General features: G+C 47.5%; 1 protein-coding gene across 1 annotated transcript; it reads right to left on the minus strand.

The window, feature by feature from the left end:
* Positions 1 to 1232: 1232 nt before the first annotated feature.
* Positions 1233 to 13330, minus strand: LOC146344242 (uncharacterized). The gene is made up of 5 exons (XM_084860332.1): positions 13291 to 13330; positions 12192 to 12409; positions 9888 to 10045; positions 3909 to 4046; positions 1233 to 1594 (listed from the first exon to the last, which is right to left on the minus strand). Exons 2-5 carry the CDS (start codon positions 12328 to 12330, stop codon positions 1580 to 1582), a joined length of 450 nt encoding a protein of 149 aa, XP_084716458.1. The 5' UTR covers positions 12331 to 12409; positions 13291 to 13330; the 3' UTR covers positions 1233 to 1579.
* Positions 13331 to 17265: the final 3935 nt, after the last annotated feature.

Here is a 17265-nt window from a genome sequence, read left to right on the forward strand (position 1 = left end):
ATCCGGATGGCCCGTTTGGAGTGTTTTCCCATTGACTTGCATGGGAAAACACAAATCGCCATAACATTTTTAGTTTTTATGATACATGGATGAAATTTGGGAACCTCTCTACCCCCTGGAGAGTAGGCCAGCTGCAGAATTTCAGAGTTTGGCCAAGTAGTTTTTGTGCTAGGTGAAGCTAAAATCTGATGTTTTCCACAGAAACTCTCAAAGCAAAGCACTATAACTTCTCCCTGTTTCCATGCACGCACATGACACCTTGGCCTCTCCCATCCCCCCTTGAGGGCATTGCACCCTTCAAAGCCTGAGCAGAAAACAAACACTCCCAAAGGGGAAGCTCATGCATGGAGTGAAGGACCAATCCCAAGAGAAACATAAGACACAGGATGAAATCTAGGAAAGCCTGGCTGATAGCAATCGAGAACGAAGGAAGAGAAGGAGAAGGAACTACCAGGACTGCATGCACGCACACGCACCAGATCAGCTAACCATATGCCATCTCTCTCCCAAAGACACAGCTCACGCAATGAACAAATGCAACCATTTGCCAAACTATATATACCCCCCCCCCTTCCACCATTCTCTCTGACTGGAGACTGCTGGCATAGGTTCCACTTGAGAATTCCCATTCACCAAAGCACACTCCCTTCTCCTTCTCCACTCGCCTTCCCTCCCTCCTCCCGCATCCGCTCATCTTCCCCCTCCCCCACCTCCTGCCCCTCCATGTGAGCATCCTGGCATCCTGAAGTTGATATATTTTGGGGACAGCCTGTCTGGACTCTCTGGACTCCTCGGGCGTTCAGAAAAGCTCTGAACATATGAGGAGGAGGAGTCGCTTTGTGGGGGAGGCACCTTGCCTCGTGAAGCCTCAGTTCTGCTCCGATCCGTCTGCCTCGTATCACGAGGTCCTCCGAATTAGCCTGCCTCACCTCATTTTTCAGGCTTTGTAACGAGGCAGCACACAGCCCATACACACACACACACCCCCCTGTGTAGATTATTTTCACTAAGATACACATTTTTGCATGCACATTTCCCCATATACACATTTTGTACACGTTTCTTGTTTGGAGAATTGCATCGTAAATGTAAAAAAAAGAGCAAATATTGAAGTATAACCATGCTTTGGTTCACATAATGGTCATGGAAGTGCAAATTAGATAAGATGATATTATAATGCAAACTCAATGAATCCTCCCCCCTACACACACACTTATTAAAAATCAGAATTGCAGCTTGATTATATTATTACATACACGATTATTTTGTTAAGCCTTCACCATACATATCTTTAACCCATATGTTCATAACCTCAGGGTACTGAACCACCTCACATTTCTAACAAAATTTCGCTAACATAGAGATGGTGGTATCAATGACAGTGCTCATGTCAGCCTGTGCAGATGGCAGAAGTTCTGCCTGCAAGTCATTCTTCCTTACCAATGTACAGGTGCCAGACAACAATAGGTTAGTCTTGCAGGAATAAGAATATGGCATCTTTTCTGCTGGGCAGACACATAGTATATGTTCTTTGAGATGTCAGTGCCACACACCACATTAAATCATTTCATATGTATTCTCATTTATGTGGGTACTGGAAGAAAAAAAATACATGTAATATATGAGAGCACTAATCAAAACGTGTGTTATGGAAATTATGAAAAATTAATATAAATATGGGCACAATCCAAGCAATGTTAAGATAGGTCACATATATTTCAATGGGAAAAAATTAAGCACATGGAGGGAGCAATCCTATGGCAACTAGACACTGTCTAGAGGGCCATAGGATATGCTCTATTTTGGGAACTGACCTCAGAGCCCGCGCTCCAAGGTTGGTTCCTGGAAACCTGACCTCCCCCCTCGTCCACACTGCCTCCGAGGCAGTGCGGAGAAGCCCTGTCCTCCGCGCTTGGAAGATGAGCGCAGACCGACTGAAAAGGGGCATGGCTGGGGGGGCGTTCTAGGGCAGGGGGAGCGGAGCTGTGCATATGACACATCCAATGTGTTGTAAGGCAGCTTCCTCTCCCAGTCGGCCCCCCTGCCACTAGACAGCCGAAAACAACTGTCTAGCAAAAAACAGCAAGGCAGGAGAGGCACGGAGGAAATAATCCCCCAGTGCCTCTCCAGCCTTGCTTTGGATAGACGGTCACCTCTGAGGATTGTGCCCTTAGACAATTATTTGCAAGGTCAGAAAACTGACACAGAAATGTCAGGGCTCATGCTATGATTGTATAAAGACCAAAGTGGTATCAAATTAAAGCACAGAACATGTAGATTTGGAGAGAGAGAGAAAATATGTTTTGCCCATTTACCCCCAGATCAGATAAACATTTAGTGAGGGCGGAACTCTGAGGTAAACACAACCTGAACATTTGAATAGTCAAAATGTTTGATACTCAGTCATGATTGTTTCTAACAGCTCTGGCTTCAGTTGATTGAAATGAGCAATTGGCTTAGTCACTGAGGTATGATGGAATGTTAATGCACATTCCACTTTCTCAGAAGCTGTTGCTGTTTTAAATGGCAGCAAACAGGACCTAGAGAGAGATGTTGGTGTATGCTGTTTGTTGGAAGAAGTGCAGCAAAGAAGGAGTCCAAACTACCTCTTCATTGTTAAATTATGAAAAATGGGGAGAGAAACGTTAGTTCTCCCAAACATCTACCACAGTAGATTTCTATTTGATTTCAGATAAACATCTGTCCATGGCATACAGCTGATGGAAAACAACTGGAAAAAATTCTGAATTGCTGAACTCTATTTCCACCATCTCTATTATTTCCATAATGCTCAAGAATTGAATACTGAAGACCCAGGTTTTCTTTGAGTATGATATCCTCTGGCCAGTTATATCTTTATGTGTACATTTCTAATTACAGGCCTTGCCATTTATTTGTGCCCCCAGCCTGGATTTAAACAAATATCTCCCCCCCCCTTTTTTTTTACAAGGTCATGGTATTCCCAGCCATTTATTTTCATCTGGGTTTGGTGGTATTTCACTGTGTCCAGGCCAGGACCAAATCTGGAACTATAACAAGCTTCAATTTTAAGGTTAATGTTCTTCAAGACATCCTACTTTGCTACAGCAGTCAGTTATTTTTGCTCAGTAAATGTCCTCCTAATAACAGTACTGTGATATTTTTTTTAAAAAAAATTACAATGTGACCAGCATATGTTTCACCTTTGTTTTGATAAATGTTTTTTTTTTTTACAAAGAATTGCATTGTGAAAGAGATATTCTCCCAGACAGCCTACCTATAGAGATGGGGGGAAATTCTTTCAGTTTGCATTTGAATGAGAACTTACCTAATTTTGGAATCAATGCACAAACTGAAACTCTGCTATTCTTTGACAATTGCACTTCTTTGAATTTTGCAATAGAATTCTCCAATTAAAAATGGATATAAAATGTGTATATAAAGGGGAAAATGTGCACACACAAATCTGTATATTGGTGGAAAACACATACTCAAAAATGCATTATTTTAGGAAAATTGCTTGCCAAAAAAGTGTGTTAAGCAAAACTGTTTACAAATGCATTTGGATTTTCATGCATTTTTTTTTTTTTACAAAAATGTTCAAAGTTCAGGGTGAACCAAACTTAAGTTTAGAAAAATGGGACATGTAGATAAACCAACATTCACAAATTCATCAACCCTTACCCCCTTATATATTGTGTTAAGGGAATAATAGTCTAGCAGAAGGTAAATGGCATAGACTAACAGTATCATGAAATTTCCAGAATTTAAAGCAGGTTGCAAGGTTCATCCCCATTTGAAACATCTGCGAAATTTCAGAGGAAGCATAAGAAATTAAATAACAAAAGTCCTGGATGGGAAACTTCTCACATTCCTACACATGAAGTTCATCGACAGACTGCTCCTAGGGATGTATGAAAGTCACTTACCTTTTCGACAGGGTGATCCGCAGTGGGGGGGAGGCGCTCCGCACCTCCCCCCAAAATCCTAACCTGCCGGCTCCGTGGAGATTCTGCGGAGCTGCCGGCCGGGGCCACCCGCAGCCGGACATCTGGCCGCTGGGCAACCTGCAGGGAAAAGAAACAACAACAACAGCATACACAAATGGCTGTGGCTACGGCGGCCGCCATTTGCATTCCCTTTTTTTTGCTGTTTTAGCCTACATAAATATTTACGTAAGCTATTACAGTGAAAAAAAGGGAACGCAAATGGCAGCCGCCGTAGCCGCCATTTGCATATGCTGTTTGTTTTTTTTTAGCTTGCCGTGATAGGCTATATAAATACTTACGTAGCCTATCACGGCCTCCGCAGGGACGCAAAAGGCATCCCTGCATTAGCCGTGATAGGCTACATAAGTATTTACATAGCCTATCACAGCTATGATGAAGAAGTGAATGGCAGCCGCAGGGCAGCCACCATTCGCAAGTAAGTGCGGACGGCAGAAGGTAAGTCCTCCATTTCGCTCGCCTTTCGTGGGGGGGGGGCTTCGTTCTGCCACGGACTTTTGGGGGCTGAATGCACTGGCATTTGACCTCACCGAGATCCGTGGCGGAATTCTCTGACATCCCTAACTGCTCCAATGTATGTCCAAAGTACCAAACAGAGATCTTTGCCAACCCTGCCACTTGAAATCCTTTTAACTGGAGATGCTAAAAATTGGACTTGGGACCTTTGTATGCATAGCTTGTGTTCTACTCAGCTATGTCCCGTAGACTAAGAACATATTTTTATTTATTTATTAAATTTATTAATCGCCCATCTGGCTGGTCACCCAGCCACTCTGGGTGATGTTCAGCAATAAAAACACTTTATACAATAAAATTCAACATTAAAAACATCACATTTCTAAAATTACCCTAGCCCACCCCAAATGCCTGCCTGAACAACCATGTTTTTAATGCATGGCGGAAGCTCGTTAAAGAGGGGGCATGGCGGACTTCCCTAGGGAGGAAGCTCCACAGAGTGGGGGCCACCACAGAGAAGGACCTCTCCCTCGTCCTCACCAGCCTAGCTGTCCTGGCTGATGGGATAGAGAGGCCATCCGAAGCTGATCTTGGTTGAGCGGCCTATCTGGTGTTGCTGGAGGCGCTCCTTGAGATAGCCTGGACCAGAACCATATAGGGTTTTAAAGGTCAAAACCAACACCTTGAATTTGGCTTGGAAAACAACTGGTAGCCAGTGCACCTCCTTCAGCACTGGAGTGATGCAATCTTGGCAGCGGCTGCCTTTAATCAGGCGAGCTGCCACATTCTGTACCAGCTGCAGCTTCCAAACCATCTTCAAGGGTAACCCCATGTAGAGCGCATTACAGTAATCTAAACGAGAAGAGACCAGGGCATGTACTACTGATGGGAGCAGATTGTCAGGAAGGTAGGGGCACAGCTAGGGATGTACGAAAGTTCCGCCACAGATCTCGGGGAGGCTGAATGCCAGCGCATTTGGCCCCCCGAAATTGGTGGTGGAATGGCCCGCCACCCCCCAGCCACCTCCCGGGACGGGACTTACCTTGGGCGGATCTTCCTGGCAACGGCGGCTCCGGCTCCGGCGGCAGTTCGGCTGCGGCGGCTGCAGCGGCCGGTCTTCTGATTGGCTGCCGCCACCGCCATTTCCAGTTAAAACAAAAACAAAAAAAGTGATAGGCTACATAAAGATTTACGTAGCCTATCACGCCTAGATTTTAAAAAAACACCATGATAGGCTACGTAAATGTTTACGTAGCCTATCATGGCTGACTTAAAACAAAAACAAAAAAATGCGTGTACGCAAATTCCTTATTTTGGCACATCTTAGTCTACGTAAACATTTACGTAGACTAAGACGGCGAAAATAAGGGAAACGCAAATAGCGTAGATGCTACGCTATTTGCATTCCCCTTATTTTCACCGTCTTAGTCTACGTAAATGTTTACATAGACTAAGACATGCCAAAATAAAGAATGCAAATGGCGGCGGCCATGGCCGCTGCCATGTGCGTACGCGTGTTTTTTTTTAAAAAAAAAATCAGCCGTGATAGGCTATGTAAACATTTATATAGCCTATCACAGCTGAGTGCAGGGATGCAAACGGCAGCGGCTACAGCCGCCGCCATTTGCGTCCCTGCTAGCCAGCGGCCGGATGTCCGGCTGCTGGAGGAGCCGGCCGGCGGCTCCATAGAATCCCTGCAGAGCGGAGCCGGCTGGCCAGGATTCCGGGGGGGGGAGGAATGGAGTGCCTCCCCCCCCGGCCAGGATTCCAGGGGGAGGGACCGAACGCCTCCCCCCCAGCATCAGCATAATCTGCAGAAAGGTAAGTCACTTTCGTACATCCCTAGGCACAGCCACCATATCAGATGGAGTTGATACAGCGCTGTCCAGCTCACAGCTGACACCTGAGCCTCCGTGGACAGTTGAGAGTCTAAGATGACCACCACACTGCAGACCTGGTCTTTCAAGGGTAGCCATACCCCATTCAACACCTGGTCAACATTCCCCAACCTCCTCTTGTCTCCCACCAAAAGTACCTCAGTCTTGTCAGGGTTCAGCCTCAGCTTGTTCCTCCCCATCCAGCCACTCATCGTCTCCAGACATTTGGACAGGGATTCTACGGCCAACCTTGGTGAAGATTTGAACGAGAGGTAGAGCTGCATGTCATCCTCATACTGATGACACCGCACCCCAAACCTCCTGATGATAGCCCCCAGCAGCTTCACATAGATGTTAAATAGCATCGGGGAGAGGATGGAACCCTGTGGCACCCCAGTAGTGAGCGGCCACAGGTCCAAAACCTCCTCTCCCAGTGCTACCCTCTGGTACCTGCAGGAGAGGAAGGACCGGAACCACCGTAATACAGTGTCTCCAATGCCCAACCCCCCCAGGTGCTCCAGCAGGATACCATGGTCAACAGTATCAAAAGCCGCTGAGAGGTCAAGGAGAACAAGGAAGGAGCATTCACCCCTATCCAGAGCCCTCCTCATATCATCTACCAAGGCGACCAAGGCCGTTTCTGTCCCATGCCCAAGCCTGAAGCCCGATTGAAATGGATCTGGATAATCGGCTTCTTCCATGTGTGCCTTCTAGGGATGTACGAAAGTGACTTAACTTTCCGCAGATTATGCTGATGCTGGGGGAGAGGTGTTCTGTCCCTCCCCCCAGAATCCTGGCCAGGGGGGGAGGCCCTCCATTCCTCCCCCCCCCCCGGAATCCTGGCTGACTGGCTCCACTCCGCAGGGATTCTGCGGAGCCACCAGCCGGCTCCGCCAGCAGCCGGACATCCGGCCGCTGGCTAGCAGGGACACAAATGGCGGCGGCCGTAGCCGCCACCGTTTGCATCCCTGCAGTCAGCCGTGATAGGCTACGTAAATGTTTACGTAGCCTATCACGGCTGATTTAAAAAACACACACACGTGCATATGCAAATGGCAGCGGCCATGGCCGCTCCCATTTGCGTTCTTTATTTTGGCACGTCTTAGTCTACGTAAACATTTACGTAGACTAAGACGGCGAAAATAAGGGGAACGCAAATAGCGTAGCATCTATGCTATTTGCGTTCCCCTTATTTTTGCCGTCTTAGTCTACGTAAATGTTTACATAGACTAAGACGTGCCAAAATAAGGAATGCAAATGGCGGCGGCCATGGCCGCCGCCATTTGTGTTCGCGTGTTTTTTTGTTTCTTTTTTTAAGTCAGCCGTGATAGGCTACGTAACATTCACGTAGCCTATCACGTTTTTTTTTAAATCTGGAAATGGTGGCGGCAGCAGCCGGTCGGAAGACCGGCCGCCGCAGCTGCTGCCGCCGCTGAACCTCCGCCAGAGCCACCGCCGCCAGGAAGATCCGCCCAAGGTAAGTCCCGTCCCTGGGGGGTAGGGGGGCGGGCCATTCTGCCACCGATTTTGGGGGGCCGAATGCGCTGGCATTCAGCCTCCCTGAGATCCGTGGCGGAACTTTCGTACATCTCTAGTCCCTCCAACTGCATCACCACCACCCGCTCAGTCACCTTGCCCAAAAAAGGCAGATTCGAGACTGGGCAAAAGTTGTTCAGAACTTGAGGATCCAAGGAGGGCTTTTTTAGAAGCAGTCTTATCACTGCCTCCTTGAGGGCTGATGGCATCACTCCCTCCTCAAGGGAGGTGTTCACCACCGCCTTGATCCCCTCACCCAGCCTCTCTCTGCAGTTCATAATGATCCAAGATGGGCAAGGATCAAGTAAGCAGGTGGTCGGACTTACAGATGAAAGCACCTTGTCCACTTCATCAGAAGGAAGAAGCTGGAAACGATCCCACAAAACTGGTGTGCCACAGACCACCTCCTGCTCACTAACTGTATCCACAGTGTGCAGAGTAACACACCTAATCTGATCAATTTTATCTGCAAAGTGCCTTGCCAAGGCCTCACTGGAGGCCTTAGAATGCTCCAGTGGTTCCGGAGCCACTGGACCGACCAGGCTCCAGACCACTTGGAACAGCCTCCTGGGACAGCACTCTGCAGATACGATAGAGGCAGCATAATATTCCTTTTTTGCTGCCTTCACCGCCACGTGATAGGCTGAAGATACCGTTCTAGCCTGTGTCTGATCGCCTTTGGAGCAAGACGTCCGCCACTGGTGCTCTAGCCGTCTCACCTCCTGTTTCAGAGCTCGTAACTGCGGATTGAACCATGGTGCTGTCCGAGCCCTGTTCAGGGGGAGAGGGTGTTTCGGAGCCTCTTGATCTAATGCCCCAGTGATTGCGGCATTCCAGCCACCCACCAGGGTCTTGACCGAGTGGCCGTTGGCATGCTCCAGAGAATCCCCAAGCGCGTTCAGGAATCCATTCAGATCCATAAGACGCCTGGGGCGGACCATTTTAATGGGTCATCCACCCCTGCGGAGGGGTTGTGGAACCGAGAAGTCCAACATCACCAGGTAGTGATCTGACCATGACAATTGGGGTGGTGGATATACCCCTGACTTCCAGATCACTCCCTGCTTCTCCAGAAACAAACACAAGGTCTAGTGCATGACTGGATACATGTGTGGGCCCAGTTGGAATATGGTGCAGCTCCCAAGAAGCCATGGTCTCCATGAAGTCCTGAGGTGCCCATGTGAGGACAGCCCCCGAATGTATGTTGAAGTCCCTCAACACCAACAAGTTAGGGGACTGCACACGCACATCAGAGAACACCTCAAGCACCTCGGCCAGGGAGTCAGTCATGCAGCAGGGTGGACGGTACACGAGCAGAATCCCTAGACTGCCCTTCGGGCCCAACCTCCAGTACATGCACTCAACATATGTTCAGCCTTACTTATTAAAACCAGGGTATAGATCAGTATTTCTCAATAGCAGCCAGATTCAAGTACCTCAGGACATATAAACAAAGCAAGGTACTAAATATATTTCTATAGCTTTCATTTCTGTTACTTTGTAATGTCAAGGGTAGAGTCATTAAGCTCTGAAAACAGAAATTTAGAGGCAGAGGAATCACTCCAGACTGGTCCAGTGAAATCACTAAAATCTACGGTTCTATTATTGTTCAACAATGCTATTCATACTTGTGTGATGTGACCTACAGTGCCCACACGATGAAGTATTAGCAGGATGAGTTGACCAGGTGAATGTGCAATATCATATAGGGTTGTATCCAATGGTAGTCCAACTTATGTAGACCTAGAGAGATGAAAGGGGCTTAATGACTAACCTAAGTCCCATTCATTTTGATGGGTCTACTCTAAATAGGACTAACATTGGTTATAATCCATAATACTCTCCTTAAACCTTGCTGGACTGCCAAAATGCATCACATCTTGTATGTTCAGTGCCATCTTGGTGGTGTTACATTGGCTGAGCCATTCAAGTGGAATTTTTTAGGTTGAATTCTCCCCTTAGAAGCTCCCACCCCACAAAAAAGAAGAAAAAAAGATAGGGAATTAACAAGAGGGCAGAATCATCATGCTACCTTTACAATGCATGCATAAGACTCCTCAGTGTAAAAAAGAGTATTGCAGAGATATATCCAATTCTCCAGAGATTCATCTTTTTTTCTTCTTAACAAGTGAAGGGATGTTCTGAGAAATAACCGTGCAGTCTTGGCCATAATAAGGGTGGCTTGAACAGCTGTAAGAAAACTCTCTCATTAGGGTGAACAATTTGTTGTAAGCAGATTGAACTCCAATGTCACAGAGCGCAGTAGTGCAACTGAGCAGTATATTAGTGTTTTGGAATTAACATAATCTCTTTGATTAACATATGGTTTTGGTTGCATTATAAATATAGATTTAATGAAGACTTGAGAGACTCACCACCCTTATATGTTAGAAAAGAAGCCTGGGGGAAAACTCAAAGATGTCGCTCTCTTAAAAGGGGATGTGAGGGCTAATTTACACAGGCTCTAGAACTACTGAATTTCTTACACAGACACTTGCCCATATTTGCATGAAGGATATCACATATGAGTAGGGGTGGACGAAAGTGACTTACCTGTCCTCGAAGCTTGTTCGCGGTGGGGGGGAGGCGCTTCGCTGCTCCCCCCGTGAAGTTCAGGCCGGGGGGGAGGCTTCCCGCCTCGCCCAGCCGAAATTCAGGCCGGGGAGGAGGCTTCCCGCCTCGCCCGGCCGCGAACTCAAAAGTTTTTTTTTTAAAAAAAACGCTCCCGTGATAGGCTACGTGACGATTAACGTAGCCTATCATGGCTAGATCTGCAAAGTCAGCCGTGATAGGCTACGTCAATCGTCACGTAGCCTATCACGGGTGACTTTAAAAAAAAAAAAAAGCGCGTACACTAATGGCGGCCCCCATAGGGAGCCGCCATTCGCGTTCCTTATTTGGTTGCTGTGGTCTACGTAAATCTTTACGTAGACTACAGCGAAAATAAGGGCAATGCAAATAGCGTTGCCCTTATTTTCGCCGTAGTCTACGTAAATCTTTACGTAGACTACAGCAACCAAATAAGGAATGGGAATGGCAGCTCCCTATGGGGGCCGCCATTATCCGTACGCGCTTTTTTTTTTTTTAAGTCACCCGTGATAGGCTACGTGACGATTGACGTAGCCTATCACGGCTGATTTTGCAAATCTAGCTGTGATAGGCTACGTTAATCATCACGTAGCCTATCACGGGTTTTTTTTTTTTCTTTTACTGCAATGGCGGCGGCGGCAGCCGGTCGAAAGATCGGCTGCCGCCCCCGCCCAGGACGAATACCCGCCGAACCGCCGGCCGGACCCGCCGCCGGGAGGGACATTCGGCAAAGGTAAGTCCCGTCCCGGGGGGGGGGGCGGGGGGCGGGGGGGCGGAGAATTTCTCCCCGAAACATGTTCAGGGGGCCGAACACATTGGCGCTCGGCCCCCCGAAGTTTCGGGGAGAAATTCTCCACCATCCCTGCATATAAGCCAAAAGGAAATGCATGCCTAGGTCATACGTGATCTTTGCAAACCCAGGCATCACGGTGGCTTCAAAATGACTGTTATGATGAGAGCAATGGTGTGCAACTGGGCATGCACAGTTCAGATGGTAGTTCATCTATTTACTAATAAACATCCAGTTGATAGGATCATCTAGTAGGACATGTCAAGACATCTGTGGCAAGAAACAGGCCTTTATCATGGTAATTTGAATGCTATGATACCCCAGAGGATGGATGGAGAATTGGAGATAGATAGATAGATAGATAGATAGATAGATAGATAGATAGATAGATGATTAGATAGATAGACAGACCGACGGACCGACCCTTTTGCTTTTTAGAAAGAATGACATGGTAAACTTGTTTAGCATGGCTTTTGTGATGCATAGATTACCCATCTAGGACTCCCTAGTTTGGTTTGAATGATCAAGAATCATCTTTAAAAAATAAATTTATCATTGTATTTTTCTTTATATTTTTTGGTGTAGCTATTTGTTTTTATGCTACATTTAAGGGCAGAACCTCCAAAGGAAGTGCACATAATGAAAGAAAAAAATATAAATGGACACAAATTATATGTTTTCAATAAATAATATATGACAAGAGGGGTACTCCCAAACGTTCTGTACACAGTGGCACAAACTAGGCCCAAAGCAATGGTAACATGGCACCACATGCGAGCCTGTCATTAGATTCTTTGAGTGACAAATGAATATGTGAGCAAAGGATCTGGAAACACCCTTTCCCCAAGCAACCCAATGTAAGACTTCCCAGTTTCAGATACTGGTAATAGTGGTATGCATCCACTTTGGATCAAGCCTTAATTATAAGCTGAGGCCTTTGGATGAAGGCTAAATTACCTGCTTTGGAGGTATTTGAACCAACTCCAAACTGAAGAGTCTCTGGTCCCACTGGTTCTAGCACACCTTGTTTGATGAGATGCTCAAGCTCTTCTTCAATTTTTCGCAACAATGCAAAAGGCACATTCCTGGCTTTCATGCAGATTGGTGGAATTGATGGATCCAGATGGAATGACACTGGCTTCCCCTTGTATTCTCTCAATTCTTCAGAAAACACCCTTGGAAATTTATTAACAATTACTGCAAGCCGATCTGTAGTGAGGGCGTGAATCCCTTGAATGCTGATTCCTATTGAAGAGTCTCTCCCCAAGAGGTTTTTTCACTGCCCCTCCACAATTATAAGTGGAAGCTTCCCTTTGAAGGAGCCATACTGTACATCTGCAGTGCAGCATCTAGCAACACCAACCTTCTTTGCAATGTAATCATGCAGAATGCATGATGGACTTGATAACCTTGGAGCAAGAGTACCAGAAAATATGTGCTTAAAAGTGTCCCTGTTAATTATGGATATCCCTAACCCTGAATCCACTTCCATTTTGCACCTCTGGCCATTGATTAATACTGTTGCATACAACACAGAATCATGAGGTTCCTTGGCACAGACCTTCTGAATGTGTTATAGCTGTTGAGTTTCATCACCTTGTTGGACAATCAACCTCATGGGATGCTAGGTGGAGTGACTCTTTGTTATAGTTCCTTGGCCTTGTGTGGACAGATTTTGAACACTAAACTCCCTCAAGGTAGCCCTTCTTCTTGCAAAACGTGCATTCAGCATCCTTGAATCTGCACAGAGAGGGGGTTGGACTCAATGGTCTTATAGGCCCCTTCCAACTTTACTATTCTATGATGGGGCCCTCCACAGCCTCATCACAGCAGGAAAAGGGAAGCCACAGCCTATCTGCGGATTTTATGGGGGGGTACATTTCCTATGTTCTATAGGGATGTCAGAGAATTCCGCGACGGATCTCGGTGAGGCCGAATGCATTTGGCCCCCCGAAAACCATCGCGGAACAAAGCCCCCCCCAACCCACGAAAGGCACACAGTACGAAGTGCCCGCCACCCCCACCCCATGAAAGGCACGCGAAACGGAGTACTTACCTGCTCCCATCCACGCTGCTGTGCGAATGGCGGCCATCCTGCAGCCGCCGTTCTCTTCCTCCTTCTTCAGCCATGATAGGCTATGTAAATACTTACGTAGCCTATCACGGCTAATGCAGGGATGCCATTTGCATCCCTGCGGAGGCTGTGATAGGCTACGTAAGTATTTACGTAGCCTATCATGGCGGGGGGGGGGATCCAGAGTACGCAAATGGCGGTAGCTGCCGCCATTTGCGTATGCTGGGGTTTTCCCCCTGCCGTGATAGGCTACGTAAATATTTACGTAGCCTATCATGGCTCACTACAGGGATGCAAATGACGGCGGCTACGACAGCCGCCATTTGCGTCCCTGCAGGGCTGCCCAGCGGCTGGATGTCTGGCTGTGGGTGGCCAGAGCTGGCTGGCGGCTCCGTGGCTTGGCCGCGGAGTGGAGCCGGCCGGGCAGGATTCCAGAGGGAGGCATGGAGTGCCTCCCCCCCAGAGAGGATTCCAAGGGGAGGGACGGCGCGCCTCCCCCTGCCTGCAGAACCCAGTGGAGCCAGGTAAGCAGGGTTTTGTACACCCCTAATGTTCTATTGACTCTGCTGCAGAGAATTCTCAGCCTGCTTGCTCCAGATGGCATTTACATCCTCTGCATTTCTCTTGAGTTCTGTGACATATAGTGATACAGTCTCACTGGCTAATGCCTTTTCTTCAGCCATTGTAAATGTTGTGTTTGGCTCAGACAGGAGGCGTCATTGTAATTCTTCATCATAAACCCCACAGACAAGGTGATCCCTCAGCATATCCTCTAGAAAATCCTCAAAGTTGCAGCATTGAGAAAGATGACACAGTTCTGCAGCATAAGCAGCAATGCCCTTGCCAGGTTGCTGCATTCATTTGTGAAATTTAAATCTCTACACCATAACTGAAGGATTTGGTGAGAAATCTATCTTTGGTAATCCTAAAAGTTCATCAAATGTCTTAGTTGGGTGAGGCAGGAGCAGTGAGGGATTTTATTATGGCAAATGTCTGTGGCCCACAAACAGTTAAGAGCACAGCTTGCTTTTGTTCAGGATTAGCTATCTTATTTGCTTCAAGACAAAATGAAAGCCATTCTGCATAAGAATCCCTGTAAGAAGGTTGACTCACATCCACTCTTCAATATGTCCAAGAGCAGCCATTTGAATTTGATTTTTTTGCACAACGGTTGCGCAAGTTTTTAAGTGGGCCTAACTGACTGTTTACCAGTTAGCTCTATAACTGGATTCACAGTCCTTGCTGCCTGTTTAGCTCTCAAATCCCATCCACGTCGCCAGACTCGCCACAGAATGTTGTATAGATAGTAGGAATGACTGCAAGAATCAGCAGGCCTCAAAAACTACTGTTCTTTATCAGCACACACAGAAGTGAAGAACTTGGCAAAAGCTCCACCCACTATTGCTACTCCCAACTCTACAGGAGCTGCCAGCGTTCAAAAACAATTACTAACCCAGAGTACCCCCACCCCACCCCACCCTGGATACATAAGGAATTACTTTACTAGGGCCCTGCATTTTATTTACAATCCCAGTGCTTTGGGGAAGGATGCAGAAGGAAGTTATCAGGAGTTGTTCCAGTGTTTTCACTGTGTGTGTGTGTGACTATGATTATAGCAGTGGTAGCAGCAGCAACAGCAGCACTTCTGGTGCTCTGGACCACCTCTCTGTGCCATAACTTCTCAGAAGACATAGCCGTCCTCTGGTCTCCAATGCCCAAAATCTTAAGTTCTTAGTTAAGTATGCCCCTTACTGGCTTCTTAGGAGAAGTTGCCTGTGGAGGTGTTGTGGCTCCATCCTTGTAACTCCCTACAAAGTTTCTGGCAGGACTGGGAGGCTGTTGTGTTTCTGGTAGGAATGGGAGGCTGTTTGGGGTTTACTTTCCCTGACTTTCAGACAGAGTCAGGTAGGGAGGTACGAAAGGTACTTACCTTTCCGCAGATTATGCTGATGCTGGAGGGGAGGCGTTCTGTCCCTCCCCCCGGAATCCTGGCCAGGGGGGGAAGGCGCTCCGTTCCTCCCCCCCGGAATCCTGGCCGGCCGGCTCCGCTCCGCAGGGATTCTGCGGAGCCACCGGCTGGCTCCACCAGCAGCCGGACATCCTGCTGCTGGCTAGCAGGGACACAAATGGCGGCGGTCATAGCCGCCGCCGTTTGCGTCCCTGCAGTTAGCCATGATAGGCTACGTAAATGTTTACGTAGCCTATCACGGCTGATTAAAAAAAAACAACGCGTGTACGCAAATGGCGACGCCCATGGGCGCCGCCATTTGCGTTCCTTATTTTGGCACGTCTTAGTCTACGTAAACATTTACGTAGACTAAGATGGCGAAAATAAGGGGAATGCAAATAGCGTAGACGCTACGCTATTTGCGTTCCCCTTATTTTTGCCATCTTAGTCTACGTAAATGTTTACGTAGACTAAGACGTGCCGAAATAAGGAACGCAAATGGCGGCGCCCATGGACGCCGCCATTTGCGTACGCGCATTGTTGTTTTTTTTAATCAGCCATGATAGGCTATGTAAACATTTATGTAGCCTATCACGGTGTTTTTTTAAAATCTAGCCGTGATAGGCTATGTAAATCTTTATGTAGCCTATCACGTTTTTTTTGGGGGGGGGTTACCTGGAAATGGTGGCAGCGGCAGCCGGTCGGAAGACCGGCTGCCGCCGCCGCACTGCCCCCCCGCCGCCGGAGCCACTGCCACCAGGAAGATCCGCCTAAGGTAAGTCCCATCCCGGGGGGGCCAGGGGGCCACTCCGCCACCGATTTCGGGGGGCTGAATGCGCTGGCATTCGGCTTCCCCAAGATCCGTGGTGGAACATTCGTACATCCCTATAGTCAGGGCATCAGTTGCGAGTCGTAGTATACTGCTCCCTCATTGAGCTGGCCTCCTTCCTTCACAGCCCTGTCCTTTTTATGGGGCTCATGCTGCCATCCTCAGGCACTGGTATCTGTCCTCACCCACCCGGTGGCCATCACTGAAAGCCAGTGCGGTGTAGTTGCTAGAGTATTGGGCTGGGATCCGGGAGATCCAGGTTCTAATCCTCACTCAGCCATGGAAGCTCACTGGGTGACTTTGGGCCAGTCACAGACTCTCAGCCCAACCTACCTCACAGGGTTCTTGTTGTGAGGATAGAATGGAGAGGAGGAGGATAATGTAAGCCACCTTGAGTTCCTATATAAAAAATAAATAATAATCACTGTCACTCCATCAATATTTCCATCCAGGTAGATGGATGGAAAGCGTAGGGACACCGCAGAGTCCTTCACCTGGCAGCTCCTCACTCATCTAAAATAAGAAGGGGCACAAATCTTCTCTGCTTGTTAGAAAGCTGTGTCCATCTTCCAATGGGAAAGATGCCCATTTTAAAACAGATCCTTCAGTGGGGAAAATGCTTTTCCACTGTGAATAGATTGGTAGCTGATGAGATCTGAAACAGAGTTCCTCAGATCCAGCAACAGTATTGCCACAGTTCGGAACTAAGCTATAATAGCTGATAGTACTCAGCAGCAGCAATCCAACTCACAGCCACTCTCCAAACGTTAGCAAGGAGAAGTCTATTATAAATCAATGCATTCAGAAGCAGAAGCATACGCAGCTGCTCGCAACTGGAGAAGTCCCCTTTCAAGACTACTTTGAATTGCATGCTAGCAGCTGCTCTTCAACAGGTCCAGAACTGGGCAGGCAGCACTTCAGTAGCTTTTTGCCAGCTTTTCTTGGATATCCCAGGAGTACTTCAGAGGCACCGGATGAAGACGTCACACAGAGAAATGAAACCAAGACCACAATACAGAGAGTACATTTCCATCCCCTTTGTAGTCCATTTAGAACATGACAGTGTGCTACAGGAATTGCCTCTTGGGCATATTTGATGTAGATATATGGTTTTGGACAGAGACTCTTCTCTCTTTTTTATAAATGTAGGAACAAGTGTACTGAGCAGCGGAGAAAATCA

Source organism: Heloderma suspectum, chromosome 5, assembly GCF_057233095.1.
Source record: "Heloderma suspectum isolate Gila_16-S chromosome 5, 16-S_ref, whole genome shotgun sequence".
NCBI lineage: Eukaryota > Metazoa > Chordata > Lepidosauria > Squamata > Helodermatidae > Heloderma > Heloderma suspectum.